The 22068-nt window shown below is 33.9% G+C and overlaps 3 protein-coding genes and 1 non-coding gene across 8 annotated transcripts; all 4 read right to left on the reverse strand.

The window, feature by feature from the left end:
• Window positions 1-1262: 1262 nt before the first annotated feature.
• Window positions 1263-3296, reverse strand: LOC127810023 (GDSL esterase/lipase 7-like). Its single transcript, XM_052349242.1, has 5 exons — window positions 3035-3296; window positions 2789-2910; window positions 2112-2363; window positions 1762-2014; window positions 1263-1654 (listed from the first exon to the last, which is right to left on the reverse strand). Exons 1-5 carry the CDS (start codon window positions 3294-3296, stop codon window positions 1440-1442), a joined length of 1104 nt encoding a protein of 367 aa, XP_052205202.1. The 3' UTR covers window positions 1263-1439.
• Window positions 3297-5861: 2565 nt separating this feature from the next.
• LOC127810670 (rhamnogalacturonan I rhamnosyltransferase 1-like) lies at window positions 5862-10830 on the reverse strand. 5 transcript variants are annotated; one of them, XR_008025518.1, is made up of 10 exons: window positions 10544-10830; window positions 9832-10231; window positions 9242-9309; window positions 9032-9120; window positions 8747-8912; window positions 8295-8584; window positions 7986-8190; window positions 7743-7900; window positions 6932-7347; window positions 5879-6797 (listed from the first exon to the last, which is right to left on the reverse strand). XR_008025518.1 is itself a non-coding variant. In XM_052350262.1 (9 exons), the coding sequence occupies exons 1-8, from the start codon at window positions 10154-10156 to the stop codon at window positions 7116-7118; spliced, it is 1533 nt and encodes a 510-aa protein (XP_052206222.1). In that variant the 5' UTR covers window positions 10157-10830; the 3' UTR covers window positions 5879-6797; window positions 7105-7115. The 5 variants fall into 5 exon arrangements, 2 of the variants coding, with proteins under 2 accessions (XP_052206220.1, XP_052206222.1); XR_008025517.1 differs by having other exon boundaries at window positions 5881-6797; window positions 6932-7021; window positions 7105-7347; window positions 9832-10830; XM_052350262.1 differs by having other exon boundaries at window positions 7105-7347; window positions 9832-10830.
• Window positions 10831-17090: 6260 nt separating this feature from the next.
• TRNAV-UAC (transfer RNA valine (anticodon UAC)) lies at window positions 17091-17163 on the reverse strand. Its single transcript has one exon. It is a non-coding gene; the product is annotated as a tRNA-Val (tRNA).
• Window positions 17164-17780: 617 nt separating this feature from the next.
• Window positions 17781-19364, reverse strand: LOC127810580 (pollen-specific leucine-rich repeat extensin-like protein 4). The gene is made up of 2 exons (XM_052350125.1): window positions 18956-19364; window positions 17781-18854 (listed from the first exon to the last, which is right to left on the reverse strand). Exons 1-2 carry the CDS (start codon window positions 19140-19142, stop codon window positions 17953-17955), a joined length of 1089 nt encoding a protein of 362 aa, XP_052206085.1. The 5' UTR covers window positions 19143-19364; the 3' UTR covers window positions 17781-17952.
• Between the last annotated feature and the right edge of the window lie 2704 nt (window positions 19365-22068).

Consider the following 22068-nt stretch of genomic DNA (forward strand, 5'->3'; position numbering starts at 1 on the left):
AATCATTTTTGTCAAAATTATAGCAATACCTTCTAAAGTTCACCCATTCTCTATAAATAGTGAAATAAATAAATAAAAATACAAAAATTGTAAACAAACAAGCGCAAGCCTGGATGCCAATGATATCAATCATTAATTATTTATTTAATTTTTTCTTTCACATAATTTTTTTTCCTCTAAAAATCTAATTAAGATATTCAAAATAACACAACTCATATTTTCCTAAGAGATGTTCGTTCAGTTCGGTCTGGACCGAACTTGTCCTAAACCAAATTGGGAATGAAATTCGCAAAGAGTTCAAACTAAAAATTAAACCAATTAGAATTGGAATTAAATTAATTCCGTTCAATCTAATTCAGTCCAAATTTGGTCTCTACTCTTTTTTTTTTTCTTCATATTATAAAATTTTTGAAAAATATTATATATATAATTTATATACAATGTATTATGTATTCTGCCTTATTTAACACTTTAAGCATTATTAATATGTAATATTATTTATTATTATAAATTATTATCATTAATATTTAATAACCCTAACCAATTTTTCATCTTGGATCGAGATCGAACTGAACCGAAAGAAATTCGATTATGGTTAATATTAGAATTAAGGTCCCTTGATTTTGATTCAAATTAAAATTTAATCACACATGTATTTCACTTAATAAAAAGATTTTGATATGTATCAACTAATTTTTTTTCTTAATTACAATGGCAGTAACAGTAATGCGTGCATTTTTAAGATTAATTGAACAAGAAGTTAAACCACTTGAGCATGAAGCTTAAACCACCATACTCCTACCAAAATATGCATTTTTAAGTTATGTTTACAGTTTTCTTCCCCTCCCTAAGTTTAGATGTGGCCCGGACTCATTTTTTAATACATATAGGCCAGGTGGTGGAACCCTATCTTTGAGTTGGGTTCTGAACTCTAAAAGAACTATAAAACCAGATTGTGCTCCATTTTTCATGTCTTCTCCTGGTTGGAACAGCCAAGTATAAACATAAACATACCCCAGAAATGAAAGAAGCCCAAAAATGGTCCATTTGTGGCTCATTTCCAAGTCTATTACTGGCTCTTTTCTGTGTTTTACAGGCCCAAGGACACCCTTTTTCTCATTCTTTATATTCTTCGCTGTTCTTGGCATGAAACAATAATGTTTTATGTTTTATGTTTGCATAAAGATTTGTGGAATATATATATATATATATATATATATGAAAAGAAACTATTGAAAGAAAAATCATGATGTTAGCTCGACTTCAGAGAAGAAATCTTTAATCAACAGGGAAACAACAAAGTCTTCCCTACCCAAACCTATACTTTGCAGCATATCCAAACCCTTTCAAATACGACAACAACAAAAGAGAAACGGTCTGGAAGGAAATCCTTAATTTCTTCAACTTACCCAGAAGAAAAACATAAAAGAGTCTGATGTTTAGATTTTTACTAGATCTTTGAGGCTTGTTGGCCAGCAAACCGAGGAGTTGTTGATGCAGTCTGAAGCCACAATTTTATACACAGCTTCAGTGAGATGAAAGCCATCCCAGAAGAAGCGTTTGTCCATGTTGGTGCATGGCTCCAGCCTAGGAACGCAAGCTGATGTTCCATTTGCCCAGGTTATGCAGCATGGATTTCTAGAATCTGTCAATCCTGATGACCATGATCAGCAAGTGAAAATCAGCAATAATAATAGTGATTGATATCTGGCAAACAGAAACTGAAGTTGCAAACTTGTTTCAAATATGAGATCTAATTACCAATGGTGGTGGGAATTTGGATGGAACTGTAGGAGAACATGTAAATGTTCCCAAGAATGAAGTTGGAGCCTGGGAGGCTGGCTGTCAAATTCTTCAGCATTGGACCCAGCTTGTCATTGTACAAGGTCACCATCCTGTTCACTTCTTCCACGCATTTTCCATTGTGTTCCTGTGCCTTTGCAATTGATGGTATGCATCCAACTGGTCCAATCCCAAATACCAACACTTTTCTAGCTCCCAGTTCGTGCAACCTCTACAAGGAAACAAATCAAGCAAAATCAGTGCTAAATTAATGTAATGATGCATACTTTCAACTAATGAAGAAAACCCATATATATATATGGATTGACCTGAAGCTTCTGGGACAGAGAATCAATGAGATGTTGGGCAAATGCCTGAGGAGAGTAAAGTGTGCTTGAGGCATACAAATGGGGTTGAAGGTAGTTGTTGATGTAGTCATTGCTGCCTATAGCGACCACAAATAAGGACTTGGCCAAGTACTCTGAGAGCTGTTTCTGGTTATGTTGATACAATATGGGTAAGCCTGTTGTTACTGTTTGTTCAAACAAATTAATCTGATCACCCAATGCTAAGCATTTTCCCTGCAAACATCCATTAATTTGACATATTCACATTAATTGATGCATTGATCCATAAACAGCAACTTTATTAACAGCATTACAAGTGTGTGTGTGTGCGCGTGTGCGTGTGTGCGCACGCGCATTATGATGCCATTCATTCCATTAAATGCATTTACAGAAGCAGCATAACCACCCGCCACTATAAAAATTAGGCTCTAAGGGCTGCCAACCAGAAGAGCTTTCGGAACAATGACTGGGATCATCAATATTTACTGACTGAATAAAAGATTACCAATGCTCCAAAGCCCTTATAGGAAGCTGACAATTGCATCAAATTAATGTTACATAATGTTACGCTTTTTAAGAGTTTTAAGAATATTGATTTAATGATGGAAACAAACCCAAAACAAAAAATGAGGAGAAAAAAATTGTCATCAGTCTCTTACAATAACTTTTCCAGTCTCGTATAGAATGCCGCACGACCCTGATGCATAATTCATCCCCGTCGCCGGCAACAGTCCCCGGAGATCCATGTACGGTGGAGGATATGGCAGCCCAAGAAACTCAGCTGAAGAAGAACAACGACGACAACAAGAAGGGTTTTGATTTGTGGAAGGAAAATGATATATCTGATATACATTAAATTAATTTCCCTTTTTCTTTTGATTCAAGAGCCCTATATATATATATACCTATAAAGTCTGCAACTGTTCTGCCATTTGTGAATCTTCCAGTGGGTCCTCTGCAGAAGGTGACTCCATAAGGCTTGAAGTTGGCTTTGGCTAAAGTTGGCAACAGGTTGTTGTTGCCGCTGTCAACCAATGAATCGCCCAGAATGTACAAAGCAGGAGCAAGCAGTTTACCACGATGATCTTCTTCTGGGCTTGCTGCTGCAAGAAGGTGGAACGAAATAATCAAACAGGAGACTGCAAGTTGAACTGGATTAATCTTCATCTTCCTCCCCTGTACTCTTGTCTTGTGAAAGGAAACTGATCATCAATATATATAGTGTGTTTGGTTGCCTAGAAAATGTGGCCGAAGGATGATTATTTGCTGGAAATTATTCATTTAGGCTACAAATGCTAACCAATTTCTAAAGTTAAATGGCATTAATATGTTCTTTTGTGAGTGAATATTGTAGCTGAAAAGCTTGTTTCCATAATTAGGCTTTTCTTACATGCAATCTCATAATTTGATGCTTTCAGATGTAGTATAAATTAATTAATGCACTACATATTGTCATTAAACATCAAATATATTGTATAATAGGAAATCTAAATACTTTGGCTTTGACATATAAAATGAAATTTCTACTCGAAAAATCTAATTTGTCAATCATTTTCTCAAAAATGAAAGGCTAATCATGAAAATAATTCTATTCTTTTTATAAATTTATAATTTTATTTAATCTTTTTTAATTTTGATAATTAAATTTAAATTGGGTTAATTGGGTACAATTTTATTTAATATGTAAAATTAAATATGTTTATGTTGACTCAATATATCAAGTATTATATAATAACAATATTTGTGAGAGGCACATATATAACAAAAAATGTATCTTGTTGCACATAATGTATTTATTTTTTTCTTTTTACATGTTACATTTTTTTTTTTACTTTTATGTTCATGTGGGTCTCAAAAATATTATTATTATATCACACTTGACATGACAAATTAATATGAGTGCACATTCTCTAAATCAATTTTAGATGTTAGATAGACTTACACTCAATTAAGGTAATTTAGATCTAATTGTCAAAATTGAAAATATTAGATAAAATTTTCAATTTGCAAAAAAAATTGAATTATTTCCATGGTTAGCCAAAAATGAAAACCTTATAGGCAGATAGTTCATAATCTTTTTTAATTTCTTGAGAATGAATGAATATAAAAAATCTAATTGAATAATTAAAGTGTTACAATAGATGTAATATTTCTAATTAGACAGAATATCAAAAACATCATTTTGGACAAAATAGGGTATACAATGTAATATAGAAATATCATTTAATAAGCTTTTGATTTGATAGCCATTTTGGAATTTCACATATTAATAAACTTTTGATTCCATAAGTAATGAGGTTATTGTAGGATATATATATATATATGTCTTTTTGTTAAGATTGTGAAGAAGAGTTGTTACAATTGTCATAAAATTTCATTATTTTCTTCTGTCTCTTTTTTTTTCTCACTTTTGGCAATATAAGATTATTATAAAATCTTATTAATCCTGCAAACACAAAACTATGGTTTTGAGAGAGAGAGATAGAAAGACACTATGATGTATAGAAATATTTTGGAGGTGTCGTTTTGGTACTTCCAAAATGTTTTCGTTTTCAAAAGTTCAAAAATAGCAAAAAAAAAACGTATTTGAACCATTTCTGTAATTTAAAAAATATTTCAAAATAATTTTATAATATTAAAAAAATATCAAAAACTCATTTTAATCTGTAACTTAATTAGATAAGAAAATTTTTCTGTCTCTAACTTAAAATTTTTAAATTTATTTTATATTTTTAAAAGTAAGTAAAATTTTAAATTTATTATTTGTATTATATTTGATTTTTTTTTAAATTTATTGTTTGTTTTTAATTAATAAACCATAATTCATAAATATTAGAAATTATGTTTATGTTTGTTTGGATATGAAATTTATATATATATTTTATTAAATAATTTTTTATATTAAAAATTATATTTACAAAAAAAATTATATTATTTTTATTTACTTGTTTTTCTCATTTTATTTTTTATATTTTTGAAAAATATTATTTCTCCATTTTTTTTGTATTGTATTTATTTTTTTTATTTATTTATATGCACCAAATGAGAGAGAGAGTGTGTGAGTCAATAAGTGTGTGTGTGAGAAGAGAGAGACAGTGTGCGTGTTTTTTTTAAAATAGTGGTAAAATGGTTATCTTATGCAACATGCTAACATCATGGGGACTGGGGAGTTCTTGTCATTTCAAATAAGCTAAGGGTGTTTATGTCTTTTTAAGAAATCCAAGGGTCTCGAGTGCAATTTATCATATCCTTTAATTAATATCAAGACTTTTGGTTGATGATTGATAGTGGAATTTTAGAATTTTAAGAATTACCACAGATTTTTAAATTTAAAAATAAAATTAATGCAGTTTGATAAAATAGTTGTTATTATCATCATATATTTATTTAATGGACTTTTGGAATTTAATTCTCTTTAATGGACAACGAAAGGGAAATCCTCCATTATGTATAGATTTTTAACATTTTTAAATGACAATCTACTAATATATCTATATATATATATATATATGAGTAGTCCATCTGACATTAAAAAAATCATATACAAATGTTAAAAGAGAGATTTTCTTCATTTTTATAATCTGAATTCATTTAACATACCACTTCCTTAAACACTATTTATGCTTCTGATGCAAGTCTTAACAATTATATTGCCAACCTTTGATTATTCATTAAAAAGACACTTAAAATGTAGAATATATTTATAATTTGAATAACCATTTCACGTGAATTAACATATATAATATTAACTCTTAGTTATCAAGTGACTCAAAATTAGAGTTGGAGTTGGAAAATAGGCTGGGCAGCCCATAGACGCGCCCGGCCAGCCTATCTCCTAATCCGGCTCGATACTGTAGCAAACGAGTTGGATCAGGCTAGTACTTTGTGGCCCGTGACCCAGCCTAACCCACCAAAAATAGGAGTGGGCCACCAAAATGGCTTGGCTCAACCCGCCTTGACTTATTTACTAAGGGTCATAGGGCCGTACCGATCCCCATTTCCCATTGTTTGGCCTGCATCCCTCACAAACCAAATTCAACCTAACCCACAAAATGGGTGGGCCAAGCGGGAGGCAAGGCGGCCTAGCTCGGCCCGACCCGTCCATTTCCCAACTCTACTCAAAATAGAGAAATAGACAACAAAATATTTATTTTTTTATACATACAAAACACGAACCGCCCTTCTATATATAACAACAACACCAACAACAACAATAATAATAAGCTCAAAGCAAGTTCAATCAATTCATCTTTGAAAGATAGGAAGTAGTGGTTTGATACCATATTGGCCACTCAAAATGACTTGGAGAGTGCTTCGAATTGAAAGTTGATGCAAATTCACCAACTCCTCGCAAGTCAACCATAATTGTGGCCCCGAGACAACAGCCCCATTGAGGAGCCAAATGGCCGCCGCCACCACCACCACCCACATTTGTTTATCACCACAAATTACAGGTATTGGTTCACCCACTCTTCCCCCATTATCAGCCCCCACTTTCGAATCGCATACCTACTGTAACATCCAGACGAAACAAAGGTTTCATTTCAGACGAAAACAATATCAATCATACTTGCTGGGACACCATATTCCCGGGTGGGTTGGATTGATTCTTCACAAAAATTCTGTACGAATATCGTTTCTCTTATTGCTGTATCGCCCGCTTGAAATCTAAAATAGCAGCAGAGAGTGAGAATTGATACAAAGCAAGCAAGCAAGCAAACATTGAAGAAGTAGCTGAATTTAATCACTATTCGTATTCCTTTCTTTACATATGTAACTAACTGATCTGGGATTTGACTCACTATGGCAGCGTGGTTGTTGTCTTTCTGTACATCAGTCTTATTATTCGATGAATTCTGTGAGAGCTTCTTGGTTCTACCCAAGTGTAAATGCTATTAAGATGTAAACACATGAGCCACGAACAGTTTAAGATCAACAGAAATGGCATCTAATGTCAAGAATAGCTAGCACATACTTCTTGGACAGCTACCGGGACTGTTGCAGACACTCGTGAGGATTGGCGTAGAAGTAGTCTTCTTCCTTTGGTCGTTCTGGAATCACAACTCGCCGTTCATGGGGGCTCCCCATTCGTTCTGCATGAGCCTCCTTCACGAGGGAGGAGAAATCTGCCCAGCTCAATGATCCTTCGGTGTGTTGATCTATCAAATCAACAAGAAGCCTCCTGTCTAATCGAATGGTCTTCTTAAACCCCAAAAATCTGGAAGGTTGTGAGATAAAGATTTTCAGATAGAACCATGGATTTGAACATAAATATGAGAGAAAAAGGATATCAGTAGCTATATAGCTATATTTGTTCATGGGAAAAGAAAGATTAAGCATCCACAACTGTTATTTAGAGCTCGTCTGACCTAAAATCGCCAAAACATAAGATTCAACTAGGACTTAATTGCATGAGAGTGGAAGACAACAAAAAAACAGACGTGGAAAAGAGAAGGTGCAGGAGCTATTAGGGTAGCTATTATCCAAATTCCTTATTTCTTTTGCTCTAGTAAAAGAGAGAATCAAGGAGAGAAAAACTCAATTCTACTAAATCATTGGGTGGAGAATAATGAGTGACAAAGATTCATAAAATAGATGTAGCATTGATGTTACCTCCGATGGCCTTCTACGACTTTGGCCATATTTCCATCATAGGTAGGGACAAATATATTGCTTTCCAAAGATACCAGATAATCAAGTGCTGCCATCTGGGACAAGTGGTTCTGGATAAATTGCAGCTCTGAGGAGTCCAGCAGGGTCTCCTTTCTAACCTGTTTCACGAAATCAAAGCAAATTGTTGCAGGATTTCCCCAATAACACAATGTGCAAATAAACCAATAGCTCCTAACTACTGACCAAATTTGGAAATGCTGCCACCAAATTTGCCATTCGCCTTTCTCCACCATAAATTTCTCCAGCAGCAATGTAAATTTGAAAATTGCGATCAATACCCAGTGCCCTTAATGTCAAAGCAGCTTCCTCAGGTGTCAAAGGGCACAACCCTTCTTTCCTTTTGAGGTCAGAATCGATAACTTTTTCCTTCCACCAGGGGTAAGCATATCTAGTAATTTGGGATTTGCAGAAATTAATAAGAGGATGACAACTGAAAAAGAAGTTTCAAATCGACTGTTTTCTTTAAACAAATAAGGGGGAAAAAACTATTACCTCATTCTTGTCAATTCTTCTGCCTCCTCATCTTGACAACCATGAGTGCAGCCGGAGAAAGCCAACATGTCCATTTCATATCTAAGATGGAGGACAAGAAAGGGGCCATTCTGTCTCAGAATCCTAACAACCCTTCTACCCAATTCCTCAATCTGGGAAGTGAATCTCAGAGCACTAAAATTTACTTTACAGCGCAACTTCTGGATTTCTAGAGAGAGCCCATTATTGGCAAGCCGAGCATCAGTTTTATTTAAATGTACAACTTTATACCTCTTCAACAGAGGAAGAATCTGTTCATAAACATTTTGAGACCATTAAAGCATGGGATTGAAGGGGAGAAAATATTACGATAGTAGGAAACAAAACCAAAAGGAAATGTCAAAACCAAACCAACCTGAAGTAGCCAAAAGGAAATGTCCAAAAGGATGCATACTGAAGTAAACAAAACCAACCTGATTACGATAGTAGGAAATGTCAGACCAACTAATAGGTGGCAAGGAGTAGAGCTTTCCCAGTTCAATTCTCCTTTCAAGTCTTGCTGGTAGCTCTTTGAGAACTCTGACCTCATCCCTCAAAGACGTAATGAAATGATCAACATCAAATATGTCCTGGAACTCACTGCCAAATAAACAACATTCTTTAACAGCTGTGAAGAATTCAGAATGCGCTTATTATGAGATATCTGTGCTACAACTTCAAAATGTTCAATCAAGAGTGGCAAAATTAACAAATCCAACCTTGGATCAGCCCAGAAGGAGGCTTTATCCAGCTCTGGGACGATAAGGGTAACATTCAGATGTCTGGCAATAGCAACCATGTCGCATATCTGAAGCGCAGTCACATAAGTTATTGTGAAAACACAAGATAGACATTAACAAATAAAAGAAACAGTAAAAGAAGTTAATCTTTGGAATGAAACTGAATATGACTAGGTAATAGCAATTTACTGCAGCTCGCATTTGGTTGAGTCCTCCATTGCAAGAAATCATAAGATAGCCATTGTTCTTATAAATCCCTGCAAGCAACAGCAATGAATGGACAGACTATGTTAAGAATTGCACTAGCAGAAACTTCAAAGACGAAATACTGAAAAATTGAAGATAGCCGTGCACCAAGACAGAAACAAATAATTGTCAACAACAACAAAAAAAAAGTGCAATTTCCTTCAGCTAATTGAACAAACTGGTTTTCACTAGAAAAAAAAAAAAAAAAGAAGCCATAAAAAATTTGATAAAGAACAATAAAACTCCTAGTACATAACTGTAATTTCATAAATAGACAAGACATCAGTGCAACAGAACCAACAGAAATGAAACCACAAAATGAAGAAAGGAAAGGGACAAAAACTTTTGGAGAAAAAATACCGAAAGCAAAGTTGAGCTCAAGGTAGATTCAAAATCTTGTGAGTTTCCAAATTTAAATAAGCAAAAGCATCAACACAAGATAATTAATTAAAACTCGAGGACCCAAAACTAATTGCTCCAATCTGAAAAGATTAACAGACAATTAAAACAAAGATCACAGGCCAGAAACTCACTTTTTGGTGGAGGAACAACAGGGAGTGGAACAGAAGAGAATTTGTGATCGGCCAACATAGCAGAACAATGAAAACAAGGCCAACCCTTAAACAATCTCGGCCTCCACATCTCGCCCAACACCATTAGCTGAATAATACAAGTCCATAGCACAATTGTCATTCCTCGAAACATCCACAGCTTGAATTGGGTTTGTCCCCTTGAAACCATCATCAATCTCGATTTCTTTGACTTGGCTTCACCCAAGAACTTCATGCTTATCTCAGGCCTTCCCTCTTTTTCTTCTCCACACTTGCACTCGTCATCACACTGCTCTAATCTACACATTGTAGAACCACCAATTTGATCTCAAATTGGGGGAAACTACGCCCTCCAAATGTACCAAAGCCCTTGAATTTATTGCTGTATTGAACCCCCCAGAATTGAAAAATAAACAGAACAGACTCTATATCAGTAGTGATCTAAAACATAATTTTTTTTTCTCTCATTTCCGCAAAACGAGACGAATCTGCAACCTTAATCAACATGTGCACATTGCCTTGAAAAACTAAAGATATCCCACAAAACCCAGAGACATTAATGACCATATAATTGTAGAACCAGTAGAAAACGAAAACACAGTTCTCGAATCTCAAGAACGGCCGCTAGAATCCTCGAAATTCAAGAAAACAGAAAGAAGATAGAAATGAAAAAACAGTTCTCACGGACAACTACCTAAAGTTTCACAACGAACCCACCAAGGATTTTCGCCTCAAAACAGATTCCTGTAGCGACTTCGGCAATAGCCTTCGACATTCTTTCACCCACATACACATACATGTATTTTAACTAAAAACTGCTCCTAATCTGCATTGATCGGCCGAAGGAAATTCAACGAATGAAGATTCGAATTTACACGGTGAACTTCCCGACAAGATCCCAGCTCGGTATCACCGGGAAATTGGTGGGAATGCTCTCTTTTGCGGCACGGGAAGGAAGAATCCTTTCCTCCGCTTTATACAGAGCCGGGGGGGGGGGGGGGGGGGGGGGGGGATTTTACTGAAAAATGATGCCGAAGCAATGTACGCTCAAGTTATTTGTCACTTACTCCTTCCTTTTTGATAAATTGCATCGGTTTTTGAGGTAATAAATCATAAAGTACAGGTCCCTCGTGCAATTAACCAATAATTAGTATATATCCATGACTAAATTTAATATATACTTATTAAACTTTAAAAATATAATTATTTACTTATTAAATTTTAAAATATTATTATTTATTTACTGAATTTTGTTTAACGTCAACCGTTTATTATCCGTTATATTACTATTTGATCTTATCAACGAAAAAATGTTCACATGACTAACAAAATCTGAGGTGATTAATGAAAATTGCTTACGTGGCTAAATAATTTAATATATACTCACTAAATTTTAAAATATAATTATTTACTCACTAAACTTTAAAAACATAACTATTTACTCACTAAACTTTAGAAACAAACCAAACAAGAAAACCAAAACTAAAAACTAAATAAAGAAGCATGCTTAGATAGTTTAATTCTCGAAACAAACCAAAAGCATAAACTCAACCAAAAAATTATCATAAAAGGCCTACTTAGGTGCCTCAATTTTGAAAGCAATGCATATACAAAAACTCAACCAATACAACAAATAAAAACAAGCTACTCAAATGCATTAATTTTTGAAACAAACTTACAGCAAAAACTCAAACTAATCAATCATCATCCTTTAACTAATCAACAAATGAAAAAAATTCAAATTTTTTCTTCTATTAAAAATAATGAAATCCACAAAGATGTTTTCAAAGATTATTAGTTTTTAGCATAGAAAACAGTTTTTGTAATCAGTTTTTAGCTCTTAATTTTTGGCATAAAATATGATTTTTGTAATCAATTTTTAACTCTTGGTCTCATTATTGAATATATCTTTGTGGATTTAATTGTTCTTAATGGAAATAAAAAAAATTGTAATTTTTTCATTTGTTGATTGGTTAAATGATAATGGTTGATTAGTTTGAGTTTTTGCTACTGGTTTGCTTCAAGAATTAATACACCTAAGCATTCTATTTTTATCTGTTATATGAGTTGAGTTTTTGCATATGCATTGCTTCCAAAATTAAGGCACCTAAGCAAGCCTTTTTATGGTGTTTCTGATTTGCTTTCAGAATTGAATCATCTGAGCAGACCTTTTTATCTGTTTCTTGGTTTTACTTTTCCCACGTAGTTTGCTTCCAAAGTTTAGTGGGTGAGTAATTATATTTTTAAAGTTCAGTGAGTATATGTTAAATTTACTCCAAAATTCAATGAGTAAATAGTTATATTTTTAAAGTTCAATAAGTGTATTTAAATTTTTTTAACCACGTGAGCATTTTCCATTTGTAAGATCAATCAGTGATATAACGAGTGATGAATTCTAATATCCTAGTATTTTGAGAATAATAATAATTAATTTTATATTTAAAATATTTTTTGACATCAATTAAAAATTATAATTGAGAAAACTAATGGGCTTAGAGTTAGTGGGCTAACTTAAAAAATGAAATATTAAGTAAATGGGTTTAGAGTTAGTAGGTTAAGTTAAAAAAAATAAAAATAAATAAATAAATGTTAGGTAAATGAGCTTAGAATTAGTGGGCTAAATTGAAAAAAAAAAATTGCTAAGTAAATGGGATTATAGTTAGTGGGCTAAGTTGAAAAATGAAAGGCTAAGTAAATGGACTTAGAGTTAGTAGAGTGAGCTTAAATTTATGGACTAAATGAAAGAAAAGTCCATTCAAAATAAGATTTAGTTGAAAAATAATTAAAGTAAAAAAATAATTAAAGATAGTGGGTGAAATAATAGAGAAATGTGGAGACAAAGTAGAGTGTGGACAAATAATCAAAGATAATGGGTGAATTAATAGAGAATGTGAGAGACAAAATATGGTATGAACAAATAATCAAAGATAATGGGTAAATTAATGGAGAAATGTGGAAGACAAAATATGGTATGGACAAATAATCAAAGATAAATGATGAATTAATGGAGAAATGTGGGAGACAAAGTAGAATGTGACCAAATAATCAAAGATAATTGGTGAATTAATGGAAAAATAAGGAAGATAAAGTAATGTATGAACAAATAATTAAAGATTATGAGTGAGATTTAGTGAAAAATAATTTTAAAATAATAAAAGATAGTGGATCATTACAATTATACTAAACTTAATTCAACCTCTATAAATAGAGGAAACTTGAAATGTTTGAGGACTTGAATTAGAAAGAGAAAGGTTGTAAGAAAGAAAGATTTGAGAGTAAGAGAGAGATTTGAGAAAGAGAAAAAAAGAATATAGAGAAAAATCCTATAGATTGGATTTAGTAGTTCGTGTGAAAATTTGTAGCAAAAAGCGTTGTTGGATATGCAAACCGAGACTTCATCTCAGTATAAAAGAATACTGAATCACTCCGCGGGAAGGTAAGTTATCTTAAAAAATTTCTTTAAAAATTTCAGAAATATTAGAATGATATTCTAGAATTTTTGATAGTGAAATTGGAAGAGAAATGCATTATTAGTATTTATTATGGATTTTTGAGGCAATAGATGTTTGAAAATCAAAGAAAAAAATGAGAAATAAATAGAACATGGATTTTAAAATTATAAGAAAATTTCTGGGGCTTAGAAATATTGTTTTAGGAATTATTGTGAATAGAAATTGAGAAAATTTTACGAGAAAGTATTTATTTCATAATCTTGAGGAAATAATAGGAGGAAATTGGAGAAATTAGAAATCTGATTTTTTTAAGTAATTATGGTGCCAGGGTACGTCAAGATTCATAATTGAGTACAATTGGAAGTCCGACGCAAATTTTGAGGTAAAATTACGTTAGAGGTAAAATTATCTTTTTACAAGATAAGTGGTACTTCCCAACTAGACCAAGCTTTATGATCTTATCATGTTGTCTGCCTTATTATGAGTATGTCATATAGATTGCATTTTATATGTTTTGATTTATGAATTATGCATATGAGCATGATGAGATTTACGGTCATACGTTGCATGGGTTTGGGATTAGGTACTGGCACTGTTGCTTTGCCAATGGTGCACCCATACACTCCGGTCTGGCAGGGAGACTGAAAAAATGGCAGGTAATCTTAAGGTGCAGTCGACTCAAACATGAGAGTTATGATGTTAAGTGCATTGCATATATACACGAGCATTAAATGTTTTGTTTCCCTTACTTAGATGATTCATCATCTAACTTGGGCTTTGCTCATGAAATATTCAAACTTTCCAGATGGAGATTGTAGTAGAAACGAGGATGAATGAGGCATGAAATGGCACTTAGCAAAGTGCATGATGAGTTGTATGATCAGTTAAATGTATGTTATGTAGCTCATGTATTTAAATTCTACTACTTCGAATTCTGAACGTTTTGAGGAATGATGATGTAGAACCCTATTTAAGGTTAATGGGCCTGTTTGTTGCAGCTTAAAAGCTACAACTTTTAGCTTCTAGTTTCAAAAAAGTGGGTATGTAGTGTTTGTTTTAACTTTTAGAATATAGCTTATAGCTTTTACTAGCTTTTAGAGGGGGTAGAAGCTGGCCTTTTCAAAGCTGGGGTACCCCAACTTCTACAACTTCTGATTAAACAGTTACATTTTTTTGACAATTTTGCTCATGCTTTTAACAAATAATTACTCTTCTGTCTACACAATCAATGGTCTCTCTTCTCCACCGCCATCTCCATTTTCAAATCTATTCTTCTCACTCGCCATCTTCCTTTCTCTTTATACACTAATTAATTTTTTTTATAACATTTGAAACTTATACATATACATTAATTAATTTTTAAATTATCATTCTATAACTATTAAGGGTATTATGGACAATTATACAAAAATAAGTTATTTTACAGCTTATGGTATCAAACACCACAACTGTTTAACTACAACTTCTGAGAAGTTATAACAAACAAGTTTACAACTTATTCTAAGTTTTAGAAACTATAATCTAAAAAGTTAGAAGTAATAATTTCTTTAATTAAGCTGCAACAAACGGGACCAATGTTAGTTGAAAACTTATGTTATGTATTAAGACATGTTGAGAAATTTATGTTCTTGAGATGTAAGCACTGAATTATGATTAATGTTATGATGTTAGGTTCGATTCTAGCTTCCGCATTTAATATTTATGATGATTCTCCTTGGAAATAAATGAACGGAGCCTTTGGAATTTATTTAAAGAGTGATATGATTTAGCAATAGTTTTAAAAAAAAAAAAATTATCCTAGAATTGTCCTGAGATTTTACATACTCGAAAAACAGGGCGTTACATGAATGGTTAACGTTGAACAAAATTTGATAAATAAGTAATAATAATTTAAAATTTAATAAATAAATAGTTACAAAGTTCGATAAATAAGTAATAATAATTTAAAATTTAATGAATAAATAGTTAAATTCTTAAATTTCACTAAATATATTAAATTTACCTACATTCTTTCCTCGATTTAGCTTTTTCTTTCTATTGTGATATGGATACAACAATAAATTTGTAGAATGGAAACGTCATCTACAAGCCGCTTGAGTCTGCAAAAATAGAAAAATAGTCAGAGGGCGCGGGGAGATCCCCGCGCAAACACTCCGATACTTTAGTTAGATCTTGAATATGATGAAAGAAACGGTATTAAAATAATATCAAAGACATTCCCCCTTTTGCCTATTTATAGAGAAATATAAATGATTTAAAATGTAACAGAATTACAGATAACAGTTATCTTAATAGATGATATTTATCTTATCCTTTTTAGGGATAGAATTTCTTAAGGATAATGCTTATCCAAATATTTCATAATCATTTTAGAATTTAGAATTCGTTATGGATAATTATCTATCATTTTCTTGGAATATTTAAAAAGATTTTTAAATGTCGGACTTATCGTGTTTGTGCGCTTTGTGTGGGACCCCCCGCATATGAAAATTTATGCTTTTTAACTCAAAAAATTATTTTAGACTTTTGGGCTTACTTGACCATTAATGGGCTTTTAGCTATGAGACAACACTTCCCTTCCCAGAGTTCAATTCCGTGTGCCCCTGGCTGCCATGATCTCTTAAAGCAAAATTATAGATGAACCCTAGTTAGTTGGAAGCGTTTTATTCAATGTTCATTTGCAATGAACAGGTATTCGGGTCTGTGCAGAAGCTAGCTAGTGAATGTTTTGAAGTAGATGGACCTAGCTAGAATAAAAGACCCTTTTCGATGACTGAGGTTCAAGGTTTTGTGCTTTCCTGTTCTTTTGTTCTATTTGGACGTCAAAATTTGGTTCATTTAATGTTTATTTGGTGTTGGTTGCAGTGCTTCTACGAGGTTATCTCCATGTTAATGTTAACATTCCATGCTTCAATCCCGGACAGTGTTTTTTGCCCAACTGTTCATGGGTTCATGTTTATAGACAGCCCGAATACATTCAATCTGAAGCTAACCTTGAATCCTTGTCTTCGGATCGGTGGGTTGCAAAACTGGAAGTCTGGAACCTAACTCTCAGGTTCCTATCTACCTATTGGACTTGGCTTGCGCTAACGGGGTTGTGGCAAGTTCTTATGATCAGTATCATCCTTCTGCCGGTAAGTGAGCTGCTAATGCTATCTCATGGCAGTATAATGTTCTCTATATTCCTAGAATCAGATCTTGTAGCAATGCTACTCTCTAGGGGGAACCGATCCTTCTCCTGAGTTCCAGGTTTGAATTTTTTTTTTTTTTTTTTTTTGGTGGGGGGGGGTGGCTTCTTGAGGTAGAACTAGCTAGCTAGATGGATTTTTATGCTTAGAACAGAATTAAGAGGTCTGGGATGGAAGCTTTTGGCTAGTGTTGTCCTCCTTTTAGAATGTTTTGAGTCTGTTTACTGTTGAATGTCAAACCAAATAATGGGGTGGTTAAAGCAGTGGACTTGTGGATGAGACCTATGTTGCATGGAAATACTTCATAGAAGTCGTTTTCTCATTTCGAAAACGTTTTTTATTCCTGTTTTGAACTCTATTTATACTTATTTTTTTAGAAAAATATCAATTTTCACATTTTCATTTTCTATCGAAAACGTTTCACGTTTCAGTATAACATAGGATAGGATGAGACATTAGTGGAAAATGAGAAAAAAGCATTCTTGGCCCCGTGCAACATAGGATGAGACAGTAGTGGGAAATGAGAAAAAAGCATTCTTGGCCAGTTTAATGAACGTCTAGAAAGACAAAAACATAGGAAGAAAACACGATGGAGATGAGATGATGCTGCCCAGGATCGAACTGGGGACCTTTAGTGTGTAAGACTAACGTGATAACCACTACACCACAGCATCTGGCTGATGGAGTCGCTCCCCATTTAAAACAACTTCATTTCTACTACACCCAAGTTAGTAACGCTAATAGCCTACTGATCATGGTTCATTCTTATCCAATGTAAACTCGAGCACTGACTATTTCCCTTCATTTATATGGTCCAAAATCTCCCCTTTCTTATCTGATGTAGGATATATCTGATATTTTACTAAGATAGTGCTGGTTAAAATGAGTAAAATAACGGAGTATTAAAATAAATTTAAAATAATTTTCGGATCAAATATGTTGGAAATGATGCATCTCATATCTTGATTTTTTTATCACATATCTTGATTAACAAACGTTCATCCCAAGCGATTATGGTGCCCAATATAAACCTTTTATGCAAAAGAGCTTGATTTGTTAAAAATACTATTGTTATATATCATTCTCTGGTGTAACAAATAATGATTTGACTTTCAAGAAACTGCATCTAGACAAATTATGTCCATCATTTGTTTTTCATTGTTACCTAAATAAGGGCCGGAACTGGACTGTTAATAGATCGAGCCCAAAACAATAACAACTGAATGACACGCTTGAGTCTCACGTCTGTTTTTGTTTTGAAGCCAAGTAGTATATATAGGTGCAAATCAGATTGGCTGAAATACCGTAGAAAGAGGCAATCTACTGATCTGATGATCATTAGGGCAGTTAAGTAATACATATTATCATAACCAGAAGGATCAAAAAGAGAAAATACATGTCACAGTACTTATTCTTAGCTAGAGAAGTTTACAGAGATGGCTAGATAATTAAGTGGTTTTAGATCAAGGAGAGCTAGAGGTTTTCTTGGAGGAAGGAGCTGCAGGTGGAATGCCGGGGAATATTGGAGGAAGAGGAAAGGGGAAGGCTGGCGGCGGCGGAGGAGAAGGAAACAGGCTGGGTATCGGCGGCAGATTGAAAGATGGCGGCGATGGCTGAAATGGGTTGGGAGGAAATATTGATGGCGGCGGCTGAAGTATTGGAATGGGAGGAAGGATTGACGGCGATGGCTGTAAGGGATTTGGAATTGCTGGTGGCAGCACTGACGGCGGCTGGAACGGGTTTGGAGGAAGCGGAACCCCGAAGACGGGTGGCAATGGCAGCAAAGGTACTAGTGGCAGTGGCTGGACTAATTCTTGCTGCTCCACCTTTCCATTTGGCAGCAATTCAGATTTTCTTGCAGTGTTTGGCTGCCCAGAACTTTCTGGAGGAAATCCTGGAATTGCTGGAAGAGGGGTTAGAGGAGGGAGCTGAACTGGCAGAGGTGGAAGCTCCGGTAGAGGAGGCAAGAGGCCTCGACCAGCGGGAGGATCTTGAAGCTGCGGCGGGAAGCTTATTCCATTTGGAGTTGGTTTCAAGGATTTTTGGGCACTGAATTCATCTTTTGGTTTTTGGCTGCATAGCTCCGGCCGTTTCCGAGGCTTGAATGCCAGAAGCCCAGCTGAGAAAACGTGAGTTCCTTGAATGTTTCTGGCTTTGAGATGGAGTGAAGATGAAGACGAAGCTGCCGGCGAGGCCACTGCGCAATTGGGCTCGCTGCTGCTGATCAACTTCGCGGAGCATCCCTTGATTTTCTTGGCGTGTTTGGATACTGAGAAAGGCAGATGAACTCTGAAATCTCCTTTCTCATTTGTCTCGACTTGCCGGCGGAAACTCGTGCCTCCACACTCTACTGCAACCAGGGCCCCTAATTGAGCACAAGAATTCAGATCAGATCGATCGTAGAAATTTAGGAAAAATATATAAGAGCTCAACCATGTTAATCAATGGTGGAAACGAATAATGAACCTGAAATGAAGTGACTGGTGTTGGAGAAACCCTCCTGGAAGCAAGCGTCACAGTAGACAGTGCCCACAACAACAGCAGATGGAAGCTGCAGCTTCTTCTCATTCTTAGCCTCTGAAAGAACAAGATCATTAATAAACACGGTAAGAACAATCATACTAAGAAACCAAAGCCTTCCATGGCTTCCCATGATCCCAATTCACGAGTAACGTTATCAACTGCGTCCTGGAAATCTGCTCTGTATATGGGAGATTAATAAGGAAGCACAGGCATCACCCCAACAAGCCTATTTATGTCATTCATGAAGAAACCAGTACTGAACTGCAAACAAGAAGAATGCAGTGGAATGGAAGTAGGGGATGATGAAATTAATGTAAAGGGGAATAAAAAGACTGAAGACGGCTGATTGGCTTTGCTTTGCTGTTCGAATTTACAGGATGTGTCTGTTTGTGGGTCCTGGTTTGGTCACGAGAAGCATTGAGTGGCCACAAAGTTCATGGTCATGGGCTATCTCTCTCTGCCAACACACACATGCATGCATATATATTTTTATGAGGAAAAAAGATTAAAGTTCATTCTCAAATCTGTTGTAGGGTAAGAGAAGAAGGGTGGTCTGTAAACATCCAACGTTTGAGGGGTGACAGATTCATCGGATTTTAAGGATAATTTTACCTTTTAAATGGTGTAAAGGTAAACATGACTATTCTCTCAAGATATAATAAATTTTTTAAAAAAGTACGTATCTACTAACGATTTTGAGACGAAAGGAGCAACAAGAAACAAATAGACAAATCCAGCAAATAGTATTAGTTGGAATGATTGGAATGGCTAAATGATTTCATGTCTCACGCATGCAGGGAAAGCCTGTATTTATAAGGCTAAATGATCAGTTGTGTTGCAGTAGCTCGCTCGAAGGGGGATTTTTAAATTTTGCCTTGCGTTGGCCCAACCGAGACTAAGTTCTTTCACAATTTTCATAAATTCATAAAGAGACAATAAATATAAAAAAAAAAATTATAACCCAATAATGTAAAATTAAAAGCATTGAAAAATCATTTGAAATACCACTTAATTTAGAACAGAATTCAATTTTCAGATCACCAAGCCCATACAGTCACGGCCTATAAGACAATTATGGTCACGGATTGGCCTTTTAGGCTACCCCACAACTAGACTTTCTCTTTTGTCACCATTATTTCATTTTATATTTTATACTTTTTTTAAAAATAATTTATTCCATTTTTTCCAATTGAGGTGAGGCAAAAAGTAGGAGTTTTAAAGAAAATTAATGGAAATCGCTTGTTTTTATTCTATTTAATTAATTTTTTTTAATAAGAGGATTTATCTAAAATTATTTTTATTGAAAAAAAAGAAGTGAAAATAGGGGTTTCTATAGCACAGACATTTTAGTAAATACGCTAAAATCTCGGATATTTAAATAGTCGTTTTGATTTTTTTACGTAAAGTTTTAAACAAAATAAGACTTAATGCAACATTAAAATTGTTTAAAAAAAATCAATTTTTGTTTAAGAATTATGAGTTTAAATCTTGTTGTTATTATTGTCAAAATACAATAATAAATTTTTTTGTGTGAGATAATGTCTTAGATGTAGTCTTTTGGAGACTTGCTAAGAAAGAAATCGATTAGAGGCGTAGGTGAACCTCACATGCATGTGGGCGCCTCGACGCTTAAGTCAATATCTCTTGAATGAAGTGTAAATAGCTAATAGAGTTGTAGTTTTTGTAGAGTTGTGAGCGTACATTTGTTAAAAGAGGAGTCTCCTATTTAGAAGGGAGATGAAACTGACAGATGAAAGAAGAATCACAATTTTCAATGAATATTTCTAACTCTCTTCCAAATTTGTAGGCGAATGCATTAGAGGTATGCTTGGCTCGATCTTCTTAGTCTCTTAGCCATACTACTCCTCATGTGGCCTCGTCGCCCTCTTGGCCACACCAATCCCTTAGCCAAGTCTCTTGCAAACCTCTCATTTAAATTTCTTGATCACTAGAGTAGTGTCCCTCAATCTCAATCATCCCACAACCTCATGCTCTTGTAGTTTATTTCTGCGAATTTCTTCTTTCAAGAGGCTTTTAGGCCTCTTCTTTTGGGATTGGGCATATCTTTAGATATGGACTTACTTTCTTTTTTAGACGCAACACTTATTAATGTAATTAATTTTTTACTTTTTAAGCAAGATACATAAATGGTATTTTCAATTAAAAAATATTTTATTAACAAGAGTTTTATAATATTAAAATTTAATATTTATTTATATAATAGTATAGAAGTATATCATTCTTGGAAAAGAACATAGTACATAATTCTCCACATGAAAATGATGGTTTGTCTTGAGATGTTCTCTCTCTTCACGGGTGCTTGCTTTGGTCCCTTATAATATGCCTGCACATGAGGCCATTGCCATGGCACTTTCTACTCGGTGTCTTTATCTATAGTTATTTGACTCCATTATAATGAGGCCAAGACATCTCTCGAATCTAGCGGTGGCATTAAGTGGATTCAAAAACACTAAATTAATCGAATTATTTAAATTATATAAACTGATTTTTTTTTTTCAAACTCAAATCGAACCGATCGAACAGATATTTAAATCAAACTAATTGAAAATTTGGTCAAAAAATAATGTCATTTTTGACATTTTGATCAATTCTATTATTTTAATTTTCTTTTCAACACGGAGAACAAACCCAAAACACTTAAATTTGAAAAATAAAATTAGCCAAAATACAGATTAAATCGAACCAAATCGCCAATTTTGATCAGTTTAATTTGGTTATTTTGATTTAACTGAAATGTTACTTATTTATAAGAATCACTCTCTAAAGTGTAAAAATTAATTTGCCTAACTCTAACTTTATCACGATCTTTTAGAATAAAACACAAAAATAACTAAACTAATAAGTTGGAAACACCCACAAAAAAGCGAAATAAAATAGCATAGTACTCAAAAAGACAAAGGTCAGACCTGCGATTTAAGAATAAACTTGAGTCTCTTAACCTCACGCTCGATCCGCATTTTCTTTTTTATTTGTCATAATAGTTAGATATTAAATTTTTTTTCTCTCTATAAATATTTGAATAAATAAATAGTTTG

Source organism: Diospyros lotus, chromosome 9, assembly GCF_014633365.1.
Source record: "Diospyros lotus cultivar Yz01 chromosome 9, ASM1463336v1, whole genome shotgun sequence".
Taxonomy (NCBI): domain Eukaryota; kingdom Viridiplantae; phylum Streptophyta; class Magnoliopsida; order Ericales; family Ebenaceae; genus Diospyros; species Diospyros lotus.

Excerpts from the sequence above, each read along its gene's own strand:
- LOC127810580 (XM_052350125.1), bottom strand. The coding sequence starts at position 19,142 with ATGGGAAGCCATGGAAGGCTTTGGTTTCTTAGTATGATTGTTCTTACC. Across the intron at positions 18,855-18,955 it reads CACCAGTCACTTCATTTCAG|GGGCCCTGGTTGCAGTAGAG; the intron begins GTTCATTATTCG and ends GTGCTCAATTAG.
- LOC127810023 (XM_052349242.1), bottom strand. The coding sequence starts at position 3,296 with ATGAAGATTAATCCAGTTCAACTTGCAGTCTCCTGTTTGATTATTTCG. Across the intron at positions 2,015-2,111 it reads CTCTGTCCCAGAAGCTTCAG|AGGTTGCACGAACTGGGAGC; the intron begins GTCAATCCATAT and ends GTTTCCTTGTAG. Across the intron at positions 1,655-1,761 it reads CCAAATTCCCACCACCATTG|GATTGACAGATTCTAGAAAT; the intron begins GTAATTAGATCT and ends CATGGTCATCAG.
- LOC127810670 (XM_052350260.1), bottom strand. The coding sequence starts at position 10,156 with ATGTGTAGATTAGAGCAGTGTGATGACGAGTGCAAGTGTGGAGAAGAA. Across the intron at positions 8,913-9,031 it reads TCCTTCTGGGCTGATCCAAG|TGAGTTCCAGGACATATTTG; the intron begins GTTGGATTTGTT and ends TTTATTTGGCAG. Across the intron at positions 8,585-8,746 it reads TTTCCTACTATCGTAATCAG|ATTCTTCCTCTGTTGAAGAG; the intron begins GTTGGTTTTGTT and ends GTTTATGAACAG.